At 46.4% G+C, this 19,781-nt stretch overlaps 1 protein-coding gene across 7 annotated transcripts in view; it reads left to right on the top strand.

The window, feature by feature from the left end:
- The window catches only part of IQCG (IQ motif containing G), a 77,898-nt gene that overhangs the window by 43,056 nt on the left and 15,061 nt on the right, over positions 1–19,781 (top strand). For 4 of the 7 annotated variants that reach the window (XR_008624985.2, XM_055110837.1, XM_055110838.1 and 1 more), the window contains 3 exons: positions 5,186–5,347; positions 6,503–6,577; positions 15,978–16,109. Coding sequence is in view for 6 of the 7 variants with exons in the window: in XM_055110837.1 (XP_054966812.1) it covers positions 5,186–5,347; positions 6,503–6,577; positions 15,978–16,109 (369 nt within the window). In the remaining variant the exon portion in view is untranslated. The remainder of the gene's footprint in view (positions 1–5,185; positions 5,348–6,502; positions 6,578–15,977; positions 16,110–19,781) is intronic. The other 3 variants (XM_055110839.1, XM_008953821.3, XM_008953825.5) reach the window with 1 other exon arrangement.

The raw sequence follows: 19,781 nt of genomic DNA, 5'->3' as shown, positions 1-19,781 counted from the left end.
AATACCAATCCAGGAAGGAACTCAGGGTACTCAGAGGCCCATGGCAACGGCATTAAAACCAGATGCCTTTGGCTTGGCACAGCCAATGTTGTACGTCCTTATAAACACTTACATTGGCCGGGCATGGTGGCTCATGTCTATAATCCCAGCACTTTGGGAGGCCGAGGCAGGTGGATCACCTGAGGTCAGGAGTTTGAGACCAGCCTGACTAACATGGAGAAACCCTGTCTCTACTAAAAATACAAAATTAGCCCAGCGTAGTGGCGGGTGCCTGTAATCCCAGCTACTTGGGAGGCCAAGGCAGGAGAATCGCTTGAACCTGGGAGGCCGAAGTTGCAATGAGCCAAGATTACGTCACTGTACTCCAGCCTGGACGACAAGAGCAAAACTCGGTCTAAAACAACAACAACAACAAACACTTCCATGATGCAGTACCTTCTGTTTACCATGGGCAGAAGCTAAAGACTTTTAACTCTGCATTTCTGATCTTCAGACTGTTACTCTGAAGTCTTAATATTCCATTTGAGAAAGAAAAATTACCAGAACATGCTCTTGAGTTTTCAAAAGTATATTTTTGTATGTACGGACACTATTCAATAAATCCCTGTCTAACACTCTTTAGATTCTGTGAGAAACAAAACTACAGTTATCAACGTGGGCTGAGGTTTTCTGCAAAAGGCTTTATTTACTTGAGTGATACATAAGGTGGACCTTGAAGGAAATCTAAGGGATTATATAGGTAAAAGGATTCCAGTTGATGAAGAAGTAAAACCATCACATTTTCGCTTTAACTCTAGTCTTCCTAAAGATTCAAACCTATACCGGGCACAGTGGCTCATGCCTGTAATCCCAGCACATTGGGAGGCCGAGGCAGGTGGATTGTTTGAGACCAGGAGTTTGAGACCAGCCTGGGCAACATGGCAAAACCCCATCTCTACCAAAAAAAAAAAAAAAAAAAAAAAAGCAAAAAATTAGCTGGGTGTGGTGGCGTGGTAGCATGTACACGTAGGCCCAGCTACTCGGGAGGTTGAGGTGGGAGGCGGAGATTGCAGTGAGCCAAGATCGCACCACTGCACTCCAGCCTGGGCAACAGAGAGACCTTGTCTCAAAAAAAAAAAAAAAAAGATTCACTGACTGCCATACAATTTGGAAATAGAAGGGAGGGAAGAGGAAGGAGGAGGAAAAATGGGCTGGGCATGGTGGCTCATGCCTGTAATCCCAGCACTTTGGGAGGTTGAGGCAGGCAGAACCCCTGAGGTCAGGAGCTGGAGACCAGCCTGGCCAACATGGTGAAACCCCATCTCTACTAAAAAGAAATAAAAAAATTAGCCAGGCATGGTGGCACATGCCTGTAATCCCAGCTACTTGGGAGGCTGAGGCAGGAGAATCGCTTGAACCCGGGAGGCAGAGGTTGCAGTGAGCCAAGATTGCACCACTGCACTCTAGCCTGGGCAACACAGTGAGACTCTGTCTCAAAAAAAAAAAGAAAAAAGAGAAATGGGGAAGACAGGGGAGAAGGGAAGTGCGTATAGAAAGAATGGAAGAAAAACAATGAGCCAAAAGCAGACATCTCTTAAAATTCATTTCATCAACATTTATTGAGCATATAAGTTGTGCCAGGCACTCCAGCCTGGGCAGGATTTTACAGATGAGAAAATAGGCTTAGTGAGGTCCAGTAATTTGCCTGCAATCCTACAACTTGTAAGAGAATATGAAATACTAAGACATATTTTCAAAGGGCCTATAGCATATTCTGTGCCAGAGATGCTCAGTCTCTTAGGAATGATTCTGATCTAGTTGGAATAACTGTCATACAATTAGAATGATTCTGCAGAGTTATATCAAGAAGCTAGTAGACAAAATAACTTGAAGAATTCCGTTCTGATTCATCTTAGGGACCTTTTTGAGACAGGGTCTTGCTCTGTTGCCCAGGCCGAAGTGCAATGGCATATGCATAGCTCACTGCAGCCTCGGCCTCCGGGGCTCAAGGGAGTCTACCACTTCAGCCTCCCTAGTAGCTGGGACTACAGGCGCATGCCACCAGGCCCAGCTAATTTGTAAATTTTTTTGTAGAGACAGGTTTTCACTGTGTTGCCCAGGCTGCTCTTGAACTCCTGGGTTCAAGCGAGCCTCCTGCCTTGGTTTCCCAAAGCGTTGGAATTATAGGCGTGAGCCACCCCACCGGGTTGGGGCCTAATGATACTTTAAGTCAAGCTTGTCCAACCTGTAGCCCGCAGGCCACATGCGGCCCAGGATGGCTTTGACTGGGGCCCAACACAAATTCGTAAACTTTCTTAAAACATTATGAGAGATTTTTTTGTGTGATTTTTTTTTTTTTTAGTTCATCATTGGTGTATTTTGTGTGTGGCCCAACACAATTCTTCTTCTTCCAATGCGGCCCAGGGAAGCCAAAAGATTGGACACCGCTACCTATGCTTGCTTTCCTTAACGGAGGATTTGTCCAATTACCACTTTGTTTTTTCTTCCAATGGTTACTTAGAATTAATTCCCTAGGTACTTGGGAGGCTGGAGAGAGGGGATTCCTTGAGTCTAGGAGTTCAAGACTACAGTGAGCTATGCTGGTGACACTGCACTACAGCCTGGGGGACACGGTGGACCCTATCTCAAGAAAGAAAAGAGGCTGGCTGCAGCAGTGGCTCCTGCCTGTAATCCTAGCATGTTGGGAGGCTGAGGTGGGAGGATCATTTGAGCCCAGGGTTTCGAGGCCAGCCTGGGCAACATAGTGAGACTCTATTTCTACAATAATAATAATAATTAGCTGAGTGTGATGTCATGCACCTGTAGTCCCAACTACTCTGTAGGCTGAGGCAGGAGGATTTCTTGAGCCTGGGAGGTCAAAGTTACAGTGAGCCGTGATCATGCCACTGCACTTCAGCCTGAGTGACAGAACAAGACCGTCTCAAAAAACAACAACAACAACAACAACAAAAAAGCCGGGCGCAGTGGCTCATGTCTGTGATCCCAGCACTTTGAGAGACCAAGGCGGGAGGATCCCTTGAAGCCAAGAGTTTGAGACCAGCTTGGGCAACAGAGTGAGACCCCCATCTCTAAAAATATTAAAAAGTTAGCCAGGCATGGTGACATGCACCTGTAGTACTAGCTACTTGGGAAGATCGCTTGAGCCCAGGAATTGGAGGTTATAGTGAGCTGCGATCGAGCCACTACACTCCAGCCTGAGTGACAGAGGGAGATCCTGTCTCTAAACAAAAAAATTTTTTTAATACAAAATAACTAATTCTACCCTACTTACATGGTTAAGACGAAAGGCAATTGGAGGCCAGGTGTGGTGGCTCACGCCTGTAATCCCAGCACTTTGGGAGGCCGAGGCAGGTGGATCACCTGAGGTCGGGAGATCAAGACCATCCTGACCAATGTAGAGAAACCCCATCTCTACTAAAAATACAAAATTAGCTGGGTGTGGTGGTGAGCGCCTGTAATCCCAGCTACTCAGAAGGCTGAGGCAGGAGGATCGCTCGAACCCGGGAGGTGGGGCTTGCAGTAAGCCAAGATCACGCCACTACACTCCAGCCTGGGCAACAAGAGCGAGCCTCCGTCTCAAAAAAAATGTAAAAAGAGAAGAAAGGCGGTTGGTATCTAGAGGAGCAGGTCTCGGGTTGAAGCACTTTTGTTGCTAGTCGTGTGCTTGTTTCCTGTGCCGTCAGGTCCCCTCCCTGTGGACTTACTCACACACTGATTCCTCCCAAACAGTTCTTTTCAAACAAATGTTACCTCCCTGACTAAAAGCTTTCCAAGGATTCCCATGACAGCTGGAATAAAATCTGAATTTCTCAGTTGGGTCTCCGGGGTCCTGTGTGGTGCCCTTACCGACCTCCAACCTCATCCTGTCCTCCCCTCAACCCTCACTAGGCTAGAGCCTCCGGAGCTTTCTTTCAGCTCCTGGAATGTATCCAGGTCTTGATTGCTTCAGGATTTGGCATATACTTATTCTTTTTTTTTTTTTTTTTAGAGTTCCCTTAACCCTATTTTTCTTTTCTTTTTCTTTCCTTTTTTTCTTTTTCTTTTCTTTTTTTTTTTTGAGACAGAATCTCGCTCTATCACCCAGGCTGGACTGCAGTGGCATGATCTCAGCTCACTTCAACCTCCACCTCCCGGGTTCAAGTGATTCTTCTGCCTTAGCCTCCCGAGTAGCTGGGATTACAGGCGCCTGCCACCACACCCAGCTATTTTTCGTATTTTTAGTAGAGACGGGGTTTCACCATGTTGGCCAGGCTGGTCTCAAACTGCTGACCTCAGGTGGTCGCCATGCCTCAGCCTCCCAAAGTGCTGGGATTACAGGCGTGAGCCCCCGTGCCTGGCCAAGCCTATTTTTCATGTGGTGGGCTTACCTGTCCTTCAGGTATCGAATGAGCCATCGCTTTCCCGAGAGAGTCCTTCTCAGACCTTCCAGAGTCTAATGTACTCCTCCCTTGTTATTTCCTCCCACAGCCTCTCGAGCCTTCCTTTTCTATCGTTTTGCACAATTTTTGAAAGTTTACACATGTGTTTGTCTCTTTTTAACCACCTCTCTTCTATTAGATTGTAAGCTCTATGAGGGAAGGGAATATGTCTGTTTAGATCTCCACAATTTTCCTAGAGCCTAGCTCAGTGCCTGGTGCTGAATAAATATTTTTCTTAATGACTATTGAGTCCTCACAATTGCCAAGCACTTGGTGACCTGCAAAAAGAAAGCATTTTCACACGTGTTCTCAAGGAAACCTAATAATCACTCTCTGAGATACTTCAGGCAGGTTGGGTGTTTGTATGTTTGTGTGTTTGTTTTATAGAAAGTAAAAAGTTGGAGATTTGACTTGGCCAAGTTCACACAGCTGGAGGCCTGGGTGGGAAGTCAGTTCTTTTGATCATTTTGACCAGTGTTCTTCCTACCAAAATGAGAAAGCTGTGTGGGACATACGGAGTACAGCAATAATGTGCCTGGGAACTAATCTCACAGCCCTGATGCGCCCTGATTCTTAGAAATGCTGTGTTACTCACTTTCATCTATACTCTTCATGATTGTTGGCTAAATTTCCCATTGTGTGACAGCGGAAAAATAGTTCCAGTTCCTTATTGATTTATACGCATAAAAGGGAACCGTAAGCCGCTGACTGAACTGAATGGAGGTAGAATGTATTTTCAATTTAGAAACCTGGTCTTTCCACTACAGAGTCAGAATGAGTATATTGCTAACCTCAAGGACCAACTGCAAGAGATGAAGGCAAAATCCAACTTGGAGAATCGCTACATGAAAACCAATACCGAGCTGCAGATTGCCCAGACCCAGAAAAAGTGTAACAGAACAGAGGAACTCTTGGTGGAAGAGATTGAGGTAATCCCTGGGACATTAGCCAAGAACCCAGGAGATGGCAATTGAGCTGTCACTCCTGATCCCCTCTCAGCTAACAAAGGAGGGAGACAAAGATTTCCCTCCATCTCTATCGGCAAGGTTGAAAATAAAAGCCTAAATGAGGATATGCGTGTTCGCAAGCAGAGATCCCAGTGGGCTGTAGCCTCCATCTCCCGCCTCATAATGACTTTGAAAATTGGCTGCACTTTCTCTCCTTGGTCACTTCTTATTTTGGCAAACCAATCACCATTTTTCTGACTAATTATAGGGAGAGGGCAAAACGAGGTGCTTAGTTATGGCAGGATTTTGCTGCTGTTTCTTTCATCTACCCAGTACCTTTCACTCCTCCAGTAAGAAATAACAGCATCAAGAGAGCTGAACTTCGTTCAAACCTGAGTTTATAGGATGAGAAGTCACGGTGAAAAACACCAGGAGGAAGAAAGAAGTGGTAGATCTTCTTTGAGGGGAATGCTAAATGGCACACACGGACGCACGCACGCACGCACGCACACACGCGCGCACGCACACACGCACGCACGCGCACGCACGCACGCAAAGCCAGGCATTAGTCCCAGCTAATCGGAGGTGAGGCAGTGAGGCAGGAGGATCCTTGAGTTTGAAGCCAGCCTGGGCAACTTCAGACTTCAACTAGGGAGACTCCCTTCTCACAAAAAAAAAAAAAAAAAAAGAAAAGAAAACAAGAAAGAGCAGCAGGCAGATGGGAAGAGGGAAGGAGGAACAAACGTCCTTAGGCCGTGGAATTTGTGTGTGGGAGGACTCCTCGCTCTGAGACTGGCGTGGCTCAAGGCCACGTCAACACTCTTCCTGGCACTCCGGCATTCCCCTTTTGAAGCCCCACAGCCTTGTGCCCTTGGAGCACCGTTTCTGTCCTTCAGTGGGCACCTCTATGCAGCTCACGGGGTTGTGCTCCTCTCGTTAGGGACACACGCAGTCCAGGCAGTGCCGCGCCACGTGGCTCTGCAGTGTTGGTGAACAGGAGTTGCAGGGAACTGAAAGCCCGGGATCCCAGCTGGTAAAGGGAGCCTCAGCTACCGACCGAGCTGCTCCCCTCATCTTGAGAACTTCTGATTCCCAGCCCTGCGGGGAAGACGTACTGGTATCTGATTGTTCTTACAGAAACTCAGGATGAAAACCGAAGAAGAGGCCCGGACTCATACAGAGATTGAAATGTTCCTTAGAAAGGAGCAGCAGGTGGGTCCCCACAGCTTTTCTATGCTTTGACTTTTTTTTTTGTACTCTGCTTATACTGAGGAAACAAAAAGAATATTTTGAAGAAAAACCAACCATCATTCTTTCAGCCTAATGAACTTTAGCTCATGTTTTCTTTCAGGGTTATGCATCTGAATAGATATCTTATATAGCTGTAATTTGAGAGAGTACAGGTAAAATTTTGTTTTCTGCTTTTATCATTGAGCTTACATAAGAAATTTTTCGATTTCTATATTGCTGTATACTCATAATTTTCAAATTATGACTTAATTTATGACTTAAAATTTATTAAGTCAAATTATGACCTACAAATTTATGGGCTGGGCACAGTGGCTCACGCCTGTCATCCCAGCACTTTGGGAGGCCGGGGAGGGTGGATCACCTGAGTTCAGGAGTTTGGGACCAGCCTGACCAACATGGTGAAACCCTGTTTCTATTAAAAAATACAAAAATTAGCCGGGCATGGTGGTGCGCCTGTAATCCCAGCTACTCAGGAGGCTGAGGTGGGAGAATTGCTTGAACCTGGGAGGCAGAGGCTGCAGTAAGCTGAGATCACGCTACCGTACTCCAGCCTAGGCAACAGAGCGAGACCCCGTCTCAAAAACAAAAACCAAAAAAAGACATAATTTTTAAATTAATTATTTTTAAATTATGACTATATTTAAAATTTTTTCCCAATAGTATAGTGGCCAATAAATAAAAAAGAAAAATAAATAAAGGCTGGACATGGTGGCTCACGCCTGTAATCCCAGCACTTTGGGAGGCAGAGGCCAGCAGATCACCTGAGGTCAGGAGTTCGAGACCAGCCTGGCCAACATGGAGAAACCCCGTCTCTACTAAAAATACAAAAATTAGCCAGGCATGGTGGCGGGCGCCTGTAATCCCAGCTACTTAGAAGGCTGAGGCAGTAGAATCGCTTGAACCCAGGAGGCAGAGGTTACAGTGAGTCGAGATCATGCCACTCACTCCAGCCTGGGCAACAGAGCAAGAATCTGTCTCAAAAAAAAAAAAAATTTACTAATCTTTTACACTATAAAAATAACATTCCCAGTTGAGTGAAGATTTTTAAAATTACTCATTGCTTTTCATTTTTTATGTTATTACAGTTTCTTTATAAAATAATTGAAAATTGTGTTTAATGTTCCATTGAATGGTTGTGCCACAGTTTATTTGTTACACTTTTTTTTTATATTTAGGTTGTTTCTAAAGTTTGTTATTATAAATAATGCACTCATTAAAGCTTTGCCCAAAGAACTGTTTTTCTTCATGGCAACTATTTACTAAAAGCCAATCTCAGTCATGAGATTTTTGTTTCAGAGACTAGTATTTTGTGACTTTTAATAAACATTGCTAATACTCTCGAATCTGTGCTGCCGTTAGCAGTGTTGCAGGCAGTAATTTCAAGGTCTCTTCAATATTAGTAGCCATTTTCAATATTTTTCAAAGTCTGCTAATTTAATGAGTTGTTTTATTTTTTATTTTTGCTTATTAACAGGTGAACATAACATTTTTCTACATGTTTACTCAATTTATTTCTTCTTGTGTGAAATATATATGACACGGTGGTTTTAAGAGCATTTTCAATACTAATAACCAAGCTGGGTCTATAATATATCTAAGGTTAGAATTATGTCTAAGTCTACCTGGAGTCTTTCTTTCTTTCTTTTTTTTTTTTGTTTTGTTTTGTTTTTGAGATGCAGTCTTGCTTTACTGCCCAGGCTGGAGTGCAGTGGCGTGATCTTGGCTCACTGCAACCTCGGCCTCCTGGGCTCAAGCGATTCGCCTGCCTCAGCCTCCTGAGTAGCTGGGATTACAGGCGCACGCCCAGCTAATTTTTGTATTTTTAGTAGAGACGGGGTTTCACCGTGTTGACCAGGCTGGTCTAGAACTCCTGACCTCAGGTAATCCACCTGCCTCGGCCTCCCAAAGTGCTGGGATTACAGGCGTGAGCCACCGTGCCCAGCCCCAGCTGGAGTCTTTCAAAATATCCCTGTTGGATGAATAAAGAGAAAATTTTCCAGCTTAGTTATAATACAGCTTGCCTTTGGAAAAAGCTAATGAGTTTTCAGTCAAGGATTCCAAATGTGTGGTTAAAGAGGAGAATTTGTAGATGCTCTCTTGCAGGTCTTTACTGAAAAAAATATCTGGTAGGCTATTAGAATTAGGGTTCTGTAGCCCTGCACTTTAAGAATTATGTATCATGTTACCTGTTTCAAGTGTGAGATACCTGGCAGGTGTTGGATATTTATCAGTGAGTTGGTAGATAAATGGATCATGAAGGGATGACGCCAGAGTTTCCCAGATCTTCAGCCCAATAACACAAGCAATACATAAGTACATATTTTTTTATTTTTTATTTTTTACGGACAGGGTCTCTCTCTGTTTCCCAGGCTTCAGTGCAGTGGTGCCACCATAGCTCACTGCAGCCTCAAACTCCTGGGCCCAAGTGATCCTCCCACCTCAGCCTCCTGAGTAGCTGGGACTACAGGTGTGCACCACCACGTCCAGCTACAATTTCAGACAGAAATACGTAGGTTAAAGAAAGTGAAAGCCCTCTTAAATTACTCCCCTTTCTGAAGGGAAGTTTCTTCCACACGTATTTCTTTTCATATACATACTTATACCTAAAAACATACCTATTCTCAGTGGTGTTTTTTTGTTTTGTTTTGTTTTTGAGAGGAGTCTTGCTCTGTTGCCCAGGCTGGAGTGCAATGGCGCGATCTCGGCTCACTGCAACCTCTGCCTCCAGGTTCAAGTGATTCTCCTGCCTCAGCCTCCCGAGTAGCTGGGATTACATGCACCTGCCACCACACCTGGCTAATTTTTGTATTTTTGGTAGAGACGGGGTTTCACCATGTTGGTCAGGCTGGTCTTGAACTCCTGCCCTCAAGTGATCTGCTGGCCTCAGCCTCCCAAAGTGCTGGGATTACAGGCGTGAGCCACTGCACCCGGCCTAGTATTTGTTTCTTAAGTAAATTGGATCATGCTATATATAGTGTTCCAGAGCCTGTTGTTTTCTTCTTACATTTACTTTGTTTTTAATGTTTTCTGTAGCAATACAGCTGATTGATAGAATATATCTCACACTCAGAATATACTGAAATTTAGTGAACCATTCTGTCAGTAGATTTAGGTTGTTTCCAGGTTTTTCTGTGATAACATTGCGAAACCTTCTTGGTTCTCTCTCTAAGTGTATGGTATGTGGAAAGGTATTTCTTTTGTGTATTGCTGTGGATTTGTTAAACCCTCTAATGGTTTTTCAGTGGATTCATTTGGATTTCCTAGGTGGAAAATCTTACTGCATGCAAATAACAATTTTATATTATCCTTTTTATTATTTATATGTCTGTTTTCATTTCATGGCTTGTTGTCTAGCTAGAAAGTCCAGTGTACTTGTTGGTTGTAGTAGTGACAATGGGGAATCCTTTTTCTATTATTGGTTGTTAATACAACACCACTGTTCTGGTGTTTTAGTCAGGATTACACATGAGTTTGTCATAGTCATGCCAAGTTACTGATATGCAAGTTAGAGCACTCACAGGGAAAGAACAGGACCCTGAAACTTGGAATGAGAACACCTGCTCAGATTCGGATGAAACTGGCAAATCACTTTAAAGCTCCCTTGGCAGCGGAAGTACCCTGCCCTCCTGTGTCTGAGGACACCGCACTTCCTTTGCCTGAAGATCCTGTGATAACTTCATCTGGGAGGGTGCCTTGGAAAGGGCTCGTTCTTCAGACCTGTTACGGTCACCCCTGTGATAACTTCATCTGGGAGGATGCCCTGGAAAGGGTTGCTCAGTCTTCAGACCTGGTACAGTCACCCCTGTGATAACTTCATCTGGGAGGATGCCTGGGAAAGGGTTGCTCGGTCTTCAGACCTGGTACAGTCACCCCTGTGATAACTTCATCTGGGAGGATGCCTTGGAAAGGGTTGCTCGGTCTTCAGACCTGGTACAGTCACCCCTGTGATAACTTCATCTGGGAGGATGCCTGGGAAAGGGTTGCTCGGTCTTCAGACCTGGTACAGTCACTCCTGTGATAACTTCATCTGGGAGGATGCCTGGGAAAGGGCTCGTTCTTCAGACCTGTTACGGTCACCCCTGTGATAACTTCATCTGGGAGGATGCCTGGGAAAGGGTTGCTCACTCTTCAGACCTGATACAGTCACCCCTGTGATAACTTCATCTGGGAGGATGCCTGGGAAAGGGTTGCTCGGTCTTCAGACCTGGTACAGTCACCACCCCTGTGATAACTTCATCTGGGAGGATGCCTTGGAAAGGGCTCACTCTTCAGACCTGGTACAGTCACCCCTGTGATAACTTCATCTGGGAGGATGCCTTGGAAAGGGCTCACTCTTCAGACCTGGTACAGTCACCCCTGTGATAACTTCATCTGGGAGGATGCCTGGGAAAGGGGCTCACTCTTCAGACCTGGTACAGTCACTCCTGTGATAACTTCATCTGGGAGGATGCCTGGGAAAGGGGTCACTCTTCAGACCTGGTACAGTCACCCCTGTGATAACTTCATCTGGGAGGATGCCTGGGAAAGGGGTCACTCTTCAGACCTGGTACAGTCACCCCTGTGATAACTTCATCTGGGAGGATGCCTGGGAAAGGGGCTCACTCTTCAGACCTGGTACAGTCACCCCTGTGATAACTTCATCTGGGAGGATGCCTGGGAAAGGGTTGCTCAGTCTTCAGACCTGGTACAGTCACCCCTGTGATAACTTCATCTGGGAGGATGCCTGGGAAAGGGGTCACTCTTCAGACCTGGTACAGTCACCCCTGTGATAACTTCATCTGGGAGGATGCCTGGGAAAGGGGCTCACTCTTCAGACCTGGTACAGTCACCCCTGTGATAACTTCATCTGGGAGGATGCCTGGGAAAGGGTTGCTCGGTCTTCAGACCTGGTACAGTCACCCCTGTGATAACTTCATCTGGGAGGATGCCTTGGAAAGGGTTGCTCGGTCTTCAGACCTGGTACAGTCACCACCCCTGTGATAACTTCATCTGGGAGGATGCCTTGGAAAGGGCTCACTCTTCAGACCTGGTACAGTCACCCCTGTGATAACTTCATCTGGGAGGATGCCTTGGAAAGGGCTCACTCTTCAGACCTGGTACAGTCACCCCTGTGATAACTTCATCTGGGAGGATGCCTGGGAAAGGGTTGCTCAGTCTTCAGACCTGGTACAGTCACCCCTGTGATAACTTCATCTGGGAGGATGCCTGGGAAAGGGGTCACTCTTCAGACCTGGTACAGTCACCCGTGTGATAACTTCATCTGGGAGGATGCCTGGGAAAGGGGCTCACTCTTCAGACCTCGTACAGTCACCCCTGTGATAACTTCATCTGGGAGGATGCCTGGGAAAGGGTTGCTCGGTCTTCAGACCTGGTACAGTCACCCCTGTGATAACTTCATCTGGGAGGATGCCTTGGAAAGGGTTGCTCGGTCTTCAGACCTGGTACAGTCACCACCCCTGTGATAACTTCATCTGGGAGGATGCCTTGGAAAGGGCTCACTCTTCAGACCTGGTACAGTCACCCCTGTGATAACTTCATCTGGGAGGATGCCTTGGAAAGGGCTCACTCTTCAGACCTGGTACAGTCACCCCTGTGATAACTTCATCTGGGAGGATGCCTGGGAAAGGGGTCACTCTTCAGACCTGGTACAGTCACCCCTGTGATAACTTCATCTGGGAGGATGCCTGGGAAAGGGGCTCACTCTTCAGACCTGGTACAGTCACTCCTGTGATAACTTCATCTGGGAGGATGCCTGGGAAAGGGGTCACTCTTCAGACCTGGTACAGTCACCCCTGTGATAACTTCATCTGGGAGGATGCCTGGGAAAGGGTTGCTCGGTCTTCAGACCTGGTACAGTCACCCCTGTGATAACTTCATCTGGGAGGGTGCCCTGGAAAGGGTTGCTCAGTCTTCAGACCTGGTACAGTCACCCCTGTTGTCACTGGATCCATAACTAGGGTCAAATCTTAGCATGTTACAGGGGGACATAAAACTCAGATAACTAACTCAGAAGGAAATCACTTACACAGCAAAAGAATGGTAAGATTTTGCTAATAAATATTGGAAGAAACCTGGGAAACATGTCGAGTTGATTCTGAGAGTGTTAGATCCAACAGGGTAGGCTATCACACTCCATTTTAATTCATTGATATAGATGCACTTACCAGAGAGTCTGGATTTCATGGTTTAGCTTGAGCAGCAGGAGGTGACTCAACATTTGCCTACATTTGATGAGGTGGAGATGCCAGAGCTTCCCTGCTATGATTTGGGGGAGAGAATCCAAAGATGTAGGGAGACAGGAATGTCACAGTGGATTTATCATGTGTGACTTACACGTCTACCACCAAGCACCCATTCCTAACCATGAGAAGGCCCAGAAGACACTTCTTTACTAAGACATTGAGAAATAGAATAGTGAGGGGAGCATCTGCCTCTCTAAAAGCTCTGTGCTTGCTTTCCTATGTAGGCAGGTGTGACCCTAAGGATGTTGTCATTGAGATGAGCTTCCTGGTATCAGTGGGGTGATGGGATCCTGAAGTGCCTCCGGATAACTGGGAGCACTTAATTGTCAGAGATAAGGTGGGCACATTTACCACGAAGGGCGGCGGAGATGTAATCAGAATGCCTTTGGCCACTGGGATTCTTGGCAATGGCTAATGAATGATGGTATCTCTAGGAACAAAATTGATGGGCTGCCTACTCAAGTATAACAGAAAAAAATTCTGGGTCTGGTAGCCAGAAACCTGATTTGAATCACCACAGCAGAGAGTCACGGCCTCTCCCCTAGCTCTTAGGACTGAGTCAGTTCACAGCCCCAGGGCCCCTTTATGAACTGGGGTGTGAGGGTGTGGGGGGATTTCCCCCAAAGAATGAACTCTGCAGCCCTGCTGCAAGTACCTACTGTAAGTCTCCCTCTAGGCCCTACTCAGAAGACCTGTGCTATTTACAGAGTGACTGAGCACTGGGGAAAGCAAACTACCCAGGCCTTCTGAGATGACTGAAGCATTGGCTCTGAATTGATGTTCATGCACGGGGACCCAAAGTGACAGCGTGGCCACTAGTCAAAATGGGAGATTATGGTGGTTAGGTGACAGATGGAGCCTTAACTAGTCTGACTGTGAGCCCACCTGTTCTGTGGACCCTCTCTGTCGTTGTTTCCTCAGTTACTGAAGCTGTTATTGGACTAGACATACTTGGGGGTGGAAGGGGAAGGATCCTTCCCCAGGGTAAGATGCAGGCCTCACTGGAGAGGGTGGGGCTGTGCCCCTGGATGGCGGCGGGTAAGATGCAGGCCTCACTGGAGAGGGTGGGGCTGTGCCCCGCTGGATGGCGGCGGGTAAGATGCAGGTCTCACTGGAGAGGGTGGGGCTGTGCCCCCCTGGATGGTGGCGGGTAAGATGCAGGCCTCACTGGAGAGGGTGTGGCTGTGCCCCCCTGGATGGCGGCAGGTAAGATGCAGGTCTCACTGGAGAGGGTGGGGCTGTGCCCCCCTGGATGGTGGCGGGTAAGATGCAGGCCTCACTGGAGAGGGTGTGGCTGTGCCCCCCTGGATGGCGGCAGGTAAGATGCAGGTCTCACTGGAGAGGGTGGGGCTGTGCCCCGCTGGATGGCGGCGGGTAAGATGCAGGTCTCACTGGAGAGGGTGGGGCTGTGCCCCCCTGGATGGTGGCGGGTAAGATGCAGGCCTCACTGGAGAGGGTGTGGCTGTGCCCCCCTGGATGGCGGCAGGTAAGATGCAGGTCTCACTGGAGAGGGTGCGGCTGTGCCCCCTGGATGGCGGCGGGTAAGATGCAGGCCTCACTGCAGAGGGTGTGGCTGTGCCCCCTGGATGGTGGCGGGTAAGATGCAGGTCTCACTGGAGAGGGTGCGGCTGTGGCCCCTGGATGGCGGCGGGTAAGATGCAGGCCTCACTGGAGAGGGTGCGGCTGTGGCCCCTGGATGGTGGCGGGTAAGATGCAGGCCTCACTGCAGAGGGTGTGGCTGTGCCCGCTGGATGGCGGCGGGTAAGATGCAGGCCTCACTGGAGAGGGTGCGGCTGTGCCCCGCTGGATGGCGGCGGGTAAGATGCAGGTCTCACTGGAGAGGGTGCGGCTGTGGCCCCTGGATGGCGGCGGGTAAGATGCAGGCCTCACTGCAGAGGGTGTGGCTGTGCCCGCTGGATGGCGGCGGGTAAGATGCAGGTCTCACTGGAGAGGGTGCAGCTGTGCCCCGCTGGATGGCGGCGGGTAAGATGCAGGCCTCACTGCAGAGGGTGCGGCTGTGCCCCCTGGATGGCGGCGGGTAAGATGCAGGTCTCACTGGAGAGGGTGCGGCTGTGCCCCCTGGATGGCGGCGGGTAAGATGCAGGCCTCACTGGAGAGGGTGCGGCTGTGCCCCCTGGATGGCGGCGGGTAAGATGCAGGCCTCACTGGAGAGGGTTTGGCTGTGCCCCCTGGATGGCGGCGGGTAAGATGCAGGCCTCACTGGAGAGGGTGCGGCTGTGCCCCCTGGATGGCGGCGATGTTTGCTGGGTTGCCTTGGGCCAGAGCTGGCTCACAGCTGGCAGGATAAGGTTGGCAAGCAGGAAACTGTGGACCTTACTAAAAGTTTTTTTTGTTGTTTTGTTTTGTTTTCCTAATCTGGATGCGTACTCAATTAGGGAAAAAAAAAAAACAAGAAAGAAAAACAGTTTTTTTGTCCATTGAGTTATTTTTTCTCCTTTAATATGTTAATGAAGTAGAATACATTGACAGAGTTGCTGATTTGAGTCATCTTTAAATTCCTGGGATAAACCCTACTAGGTCATAACGTGTTTGGCCAGCAGGAATCCTCCTGCGCGGTCTCAGTAAAGCGTGTGGGTGGACAAGTGCGGCCGGGTGTCCCACCCACACACCGTTGGCAGCCGCACTCTGGTGACCGGACAGTGAGACGCCCTCCTGTCGTGTGCCTCCAGCGCCCTCTACTGACACAGCTTAGCATTTTGTCAGCTGGCAAGAAAAACGTTCACAGCAAGCATCCACTTTCACAAAGCAAAGAGGTGGATTTGGAGCTGACAGGCAGTAAATTGGTAACTGCCACAAATGAGTTTTTTTTTTTTAATCATCAACTGTGAGATTTACTCTGTAGGTTTCTGGTAGACAAGCTTTATCAACTTCAGGAAGTATCTTTTTGTTCTTGTTAAAAGTTTTTCTTCTCATCAGGATGAGTACTCAATTTTGAGATGGATTTTTTTTCATTAATTGAGATGATATTGTTTTCTCTTCTTTAATATGTTAATAAAGGGAAATACATTAATAGACTTGCTGATGTTGAGTCATCTTCAAATTCTTGGGATAAACCTTACTCGATCATAATGTGTTATTCCTTTTTTTTTTCTTCTGAGATTGGAGTTTTGTTCTTGTTGCCCAGTGGCACGATCTCAGCTCACCGCAGCCTCCGTCTCCCGAGTTCAAGTGATTCTCCTGCCTCAGCCTCCCGAGTAGCTGGGATTACAGGCGCCTGCCACCATGCCTGGGTAATTTTGTATTTTTTTTAGTGGAGACAGGTTTTCTTATGTTGCTCAGGCTGGTCTCAAACTCCTGACCTCAGGTGATCCACCCGCCTCAGCCTCCCGAAGTGCTGGGATTACAGGTGTGAGCCATCACACCCGGCCTGTTATTCCTTTAATAGACTGCTGAAAAACTGATTTATAGACTTAAAATTGTTTCTATGTTAAACTCTTTTCTTTTTTTAATTTTTAATTTTTGTGGGCACATAGTAGGTGTATATACTTATGGAGTGCATGACGTACTTTGATACAGGCGTGCGACACGTGGGAGTCACATCAGGGGAAATGGGGTCTCCATCACCTTAGCCTTTATCCTTTGTGCTACAAATGATCTCATTACACGCGTTTGGTTCTTTTTAAATTTACAATTAAATTATTGACTATGGTCGCCCTGTTTTGCTACCAAATGCTGGGTCTTATTCATTCTTTCTACTTTTTTGTACACATTAACCATCCCCACACCCTCCGCATCCCCCACTACCTTCCCAGCTTCTGGTAACCACCCTTCTACTCTCGACCTCCATGAGTTCAATTGTTTTAATTTTTAGCTCTCACAAAGAAGAACATGTGAAGTTTGTCTTCCCCTGCCTGGTTTATTTCACTTAACATAATGACCTCAGTTCCATCTATATTGTTGCAAATGACACAATCTCATTCTGGGCCGAATAGTACGCCATTGTTTATATGTCCCACCTTTTTAAATTTATTTATTTATTTACTCCTTTTTGAGAGGGAGTCTTGCTCTGTTGCCCACAATCTTGGCTTACTGCAATCTCTGCCTCCCAGGTTCAAGCAATTCTCCTGCCTCAGCCTCCCGAGTAGCTGGGACTACAGGTGTGCGCCACCACGCCCAGCTAATTTTTGTATTTTAGTAAAGATGGGGTTTCTCCATATTGGCCAGGCTGTTCTCAAACTTCTGACCTCAGGTGATCCGCCTCGGCCTCCCAAAGTGCTGGGATTACAGGCATGAGCCACCACGCCCGGCCCCACCTTTTCTTTATCTGTTCATCTGTTGGTAGACACTTACATTGCTTCCAAATCTTGGCTATTGTGAACAGTGCTGCAATAAACATAGGAGTGCAGACATCTCTTCAACATCTAATTTCCTTTCTTTTGGGTATATACCTAGCAGTGGAATTGCTGGATCATATGGTAGCTCTATTTTTAGTTTTTTGAAGATCCTCCAAACTGTTCTCCATAGTGGTTGTGCTAATTTACATTTCCACCAACCAATACCGTACCAGGATTCCTTTTTCTCCACAGCCTTGCTAGCATTCATTATTGCCTGTCTTTTAGATACACACCATTTTAACTGGGGTGAGATGATGTCTCGTAGTTTTGATTTGCATTTCTCCGATGATCTGTGATGCTGAGCACCTTTCTATATGTCTGTTTGGTGTTTGTGTGTCTTCTTTTCAGAAATGCCTATTCAGATCTTTGGCCCTTTAAAAAAAAAAAAAATATATATATATATATATGTATGTATATATATGTGTGTGTGTGTGTATGTATGTATGTATGTATATGTTATACACATAGAGAGAAAGAGAGAGAGAGAGATGAGATCTCACTATTGTTGCCCAGGCGGGCCTTGAACTCCGAGCTCAAGCACTCCTCCAGCCTAGGCCTCCCAAAGTGCTGGGATTATAGGTGTGAGTGACTACACTCGGCCCTTTTGGCCCATTTTTCACATTATTAGATTTTTTCCTATAGACTTGTTTGAGCTCTTCATATATTCTGTTTATTAAACCCTTGTCATATAGGTAGTTTGCAAATATTTTCTCCAGTTCTTTGGGTTGTCTTTTCACTTTAATTGTTTTGTTTGCTATGCAGAAGCCTTTTATATTTTATATATTTATTTATTGAGACAGAGTCTTGCTCTCTCGCCCAAGCTGGAGTGTAGTGGCACAATCTTGGCTCACTGCGACCTCCGCCTCCTGGGTTCAAGAGATTCTCGTGCCTCAGCCTCCCAAGTAGCTGGGACTACAGGAGTGCACTGCCATGCCCGGCTAATTTTTGTATTTTTAGTAGAGGTGGGGTTTCACCTCTGGCCTTGAAGTCCTGGCCTCAAGTGATCCACCTGCCTCAGCCTCCCATAGTGCTGGGATTACAGGTGTGAGCCACCACCATCAAGCTTTTTAACTTGATATGATCCATTTGTTCATTTTTGCTTTGGTTGCTCGTGCTTGTGGGGTATTACTCAAGAAATCTTCGCCCAGTCCAATGGCCTGGAGAGTTTCCCCAGTGTTTTCTTTTAGTAGTTTCATAGTTTGAGGTCTTAAGTTTAACTCTTTAACCAATTTTGATTTGATTTTTGTAAATGGTGAGAGATAGCTGTCTAGTTTCATTCTTCTGCATATGGATATTCAGTTTCCCCAGCACCATTCATTGAAAGGACTATCCTTTCCCCAGTGTTTGTTCTTGGTACCTTTGTCAAAAATGAATTCAGTGTAGATTTATTGATTTGCTTCTGGGTTCTCTGTTCTGTTCCATTGGTCTATGTGTCTGTTTTTATTCCAGTACCATGCTGTTTTGGTTACTATAGCTCTATAGTATAATTTCAAATCAGGTAATGTGATTCTTCCAGTTTATTTTTACTCAGGATAGCTTTGGCTATTCTGGGTCTTTTGTGGTTCCATATAAATTTTAGGATTGTTTTTCTATTGCTGTGAAGAATGTCATTGGTATTTTGATAGGGAGTGCATTGAATCTGTGGATTGCTTTGGGTAGTAATGTACATTTTAACAATATTGATTCTTCCAATCCATGAACATGGAATATCTTTCCATTTCTTTTATCCTTTTTTCTTTTGTCTTTCCTGTGTATTTTCAAATAGCCTGTCTTCAGGCTCACGAATTCCTTCTTCTGCTTGATCACTTCTGCTCTTGAGACTCTGATGCCTTCTTCAGTATGTCATTTGCATTTTTCAACTCAAGAGTTTCTGCTTCTTTTTAATTATTTCAATCTCTGTTAAGTTTATCTGATAGATTTCTGAATTGTTTCTCTGTGTTATCTTGAATTTCTTTGAGTTTCCTCAAAATGGCTATTTTGAATTCTCTGTCTAAAACGTCACATATCTTTGTTTCTCCACGGTTAGTCCCTGGTGCTTTATTTCATTTGTTTGGTGAGGTCATGTTTTCCTGAATGGTCTTGATGCTTCTGGATGTTCATCGGTATATGGGCATTGACGAATTACGTATTTATTGTAGTCCTTGCAGTCTGGGTTTATTTGTACTCATCCTTCTTGCAAAGGCTTTCTAGGCATACGAAGGGACTTGAGTGTTGTGGTCTAAGCCGTACCTCATTAGGGAACACTCCAAGCCCCTAATTCTGTGGTTCATGCAGACATGTAGAGGTATCACCTTGGTGGTCTTAGATAAGATCCAGAAGAATTTTCTGGATTGCCAGGGAGAGACTCTTGTTCTTTTTCCTTACTTTCTCCCAGAGTCTCTAACTCTTTGCTGAGCTACCTGGAGCTGAGAATGGGGTGACACAAGCCCCCTGGTGACCACCACCACTGGGACTGTGCTAGGTCAGACCTGAAGCCAGCACAGCACCTGGTCTCACCCAAGGCTGTAACCACTACCTGGCTACCGCCTATGTTCGCTCAAGGCCCTAGGACTCTACAATCAGCAGGTG

The sequence above is a fragment of the Pan paniscus genome, chromosome 2, assembly GCF_029289425.2.
Source record: "Pan paniscus chromosome 2, NHGRI_mPanPan1-v2.0_pri, whole genome shotgun sequence".
Lineage (NCBI taxonomy): Eukaryota > Metazoa > Chordata > Mammalia > Primates > Hominidae > Pan > Pan paniscus.
This window is presented reverse-complemented; position numbering and strand designations above follow the sequence as displayed.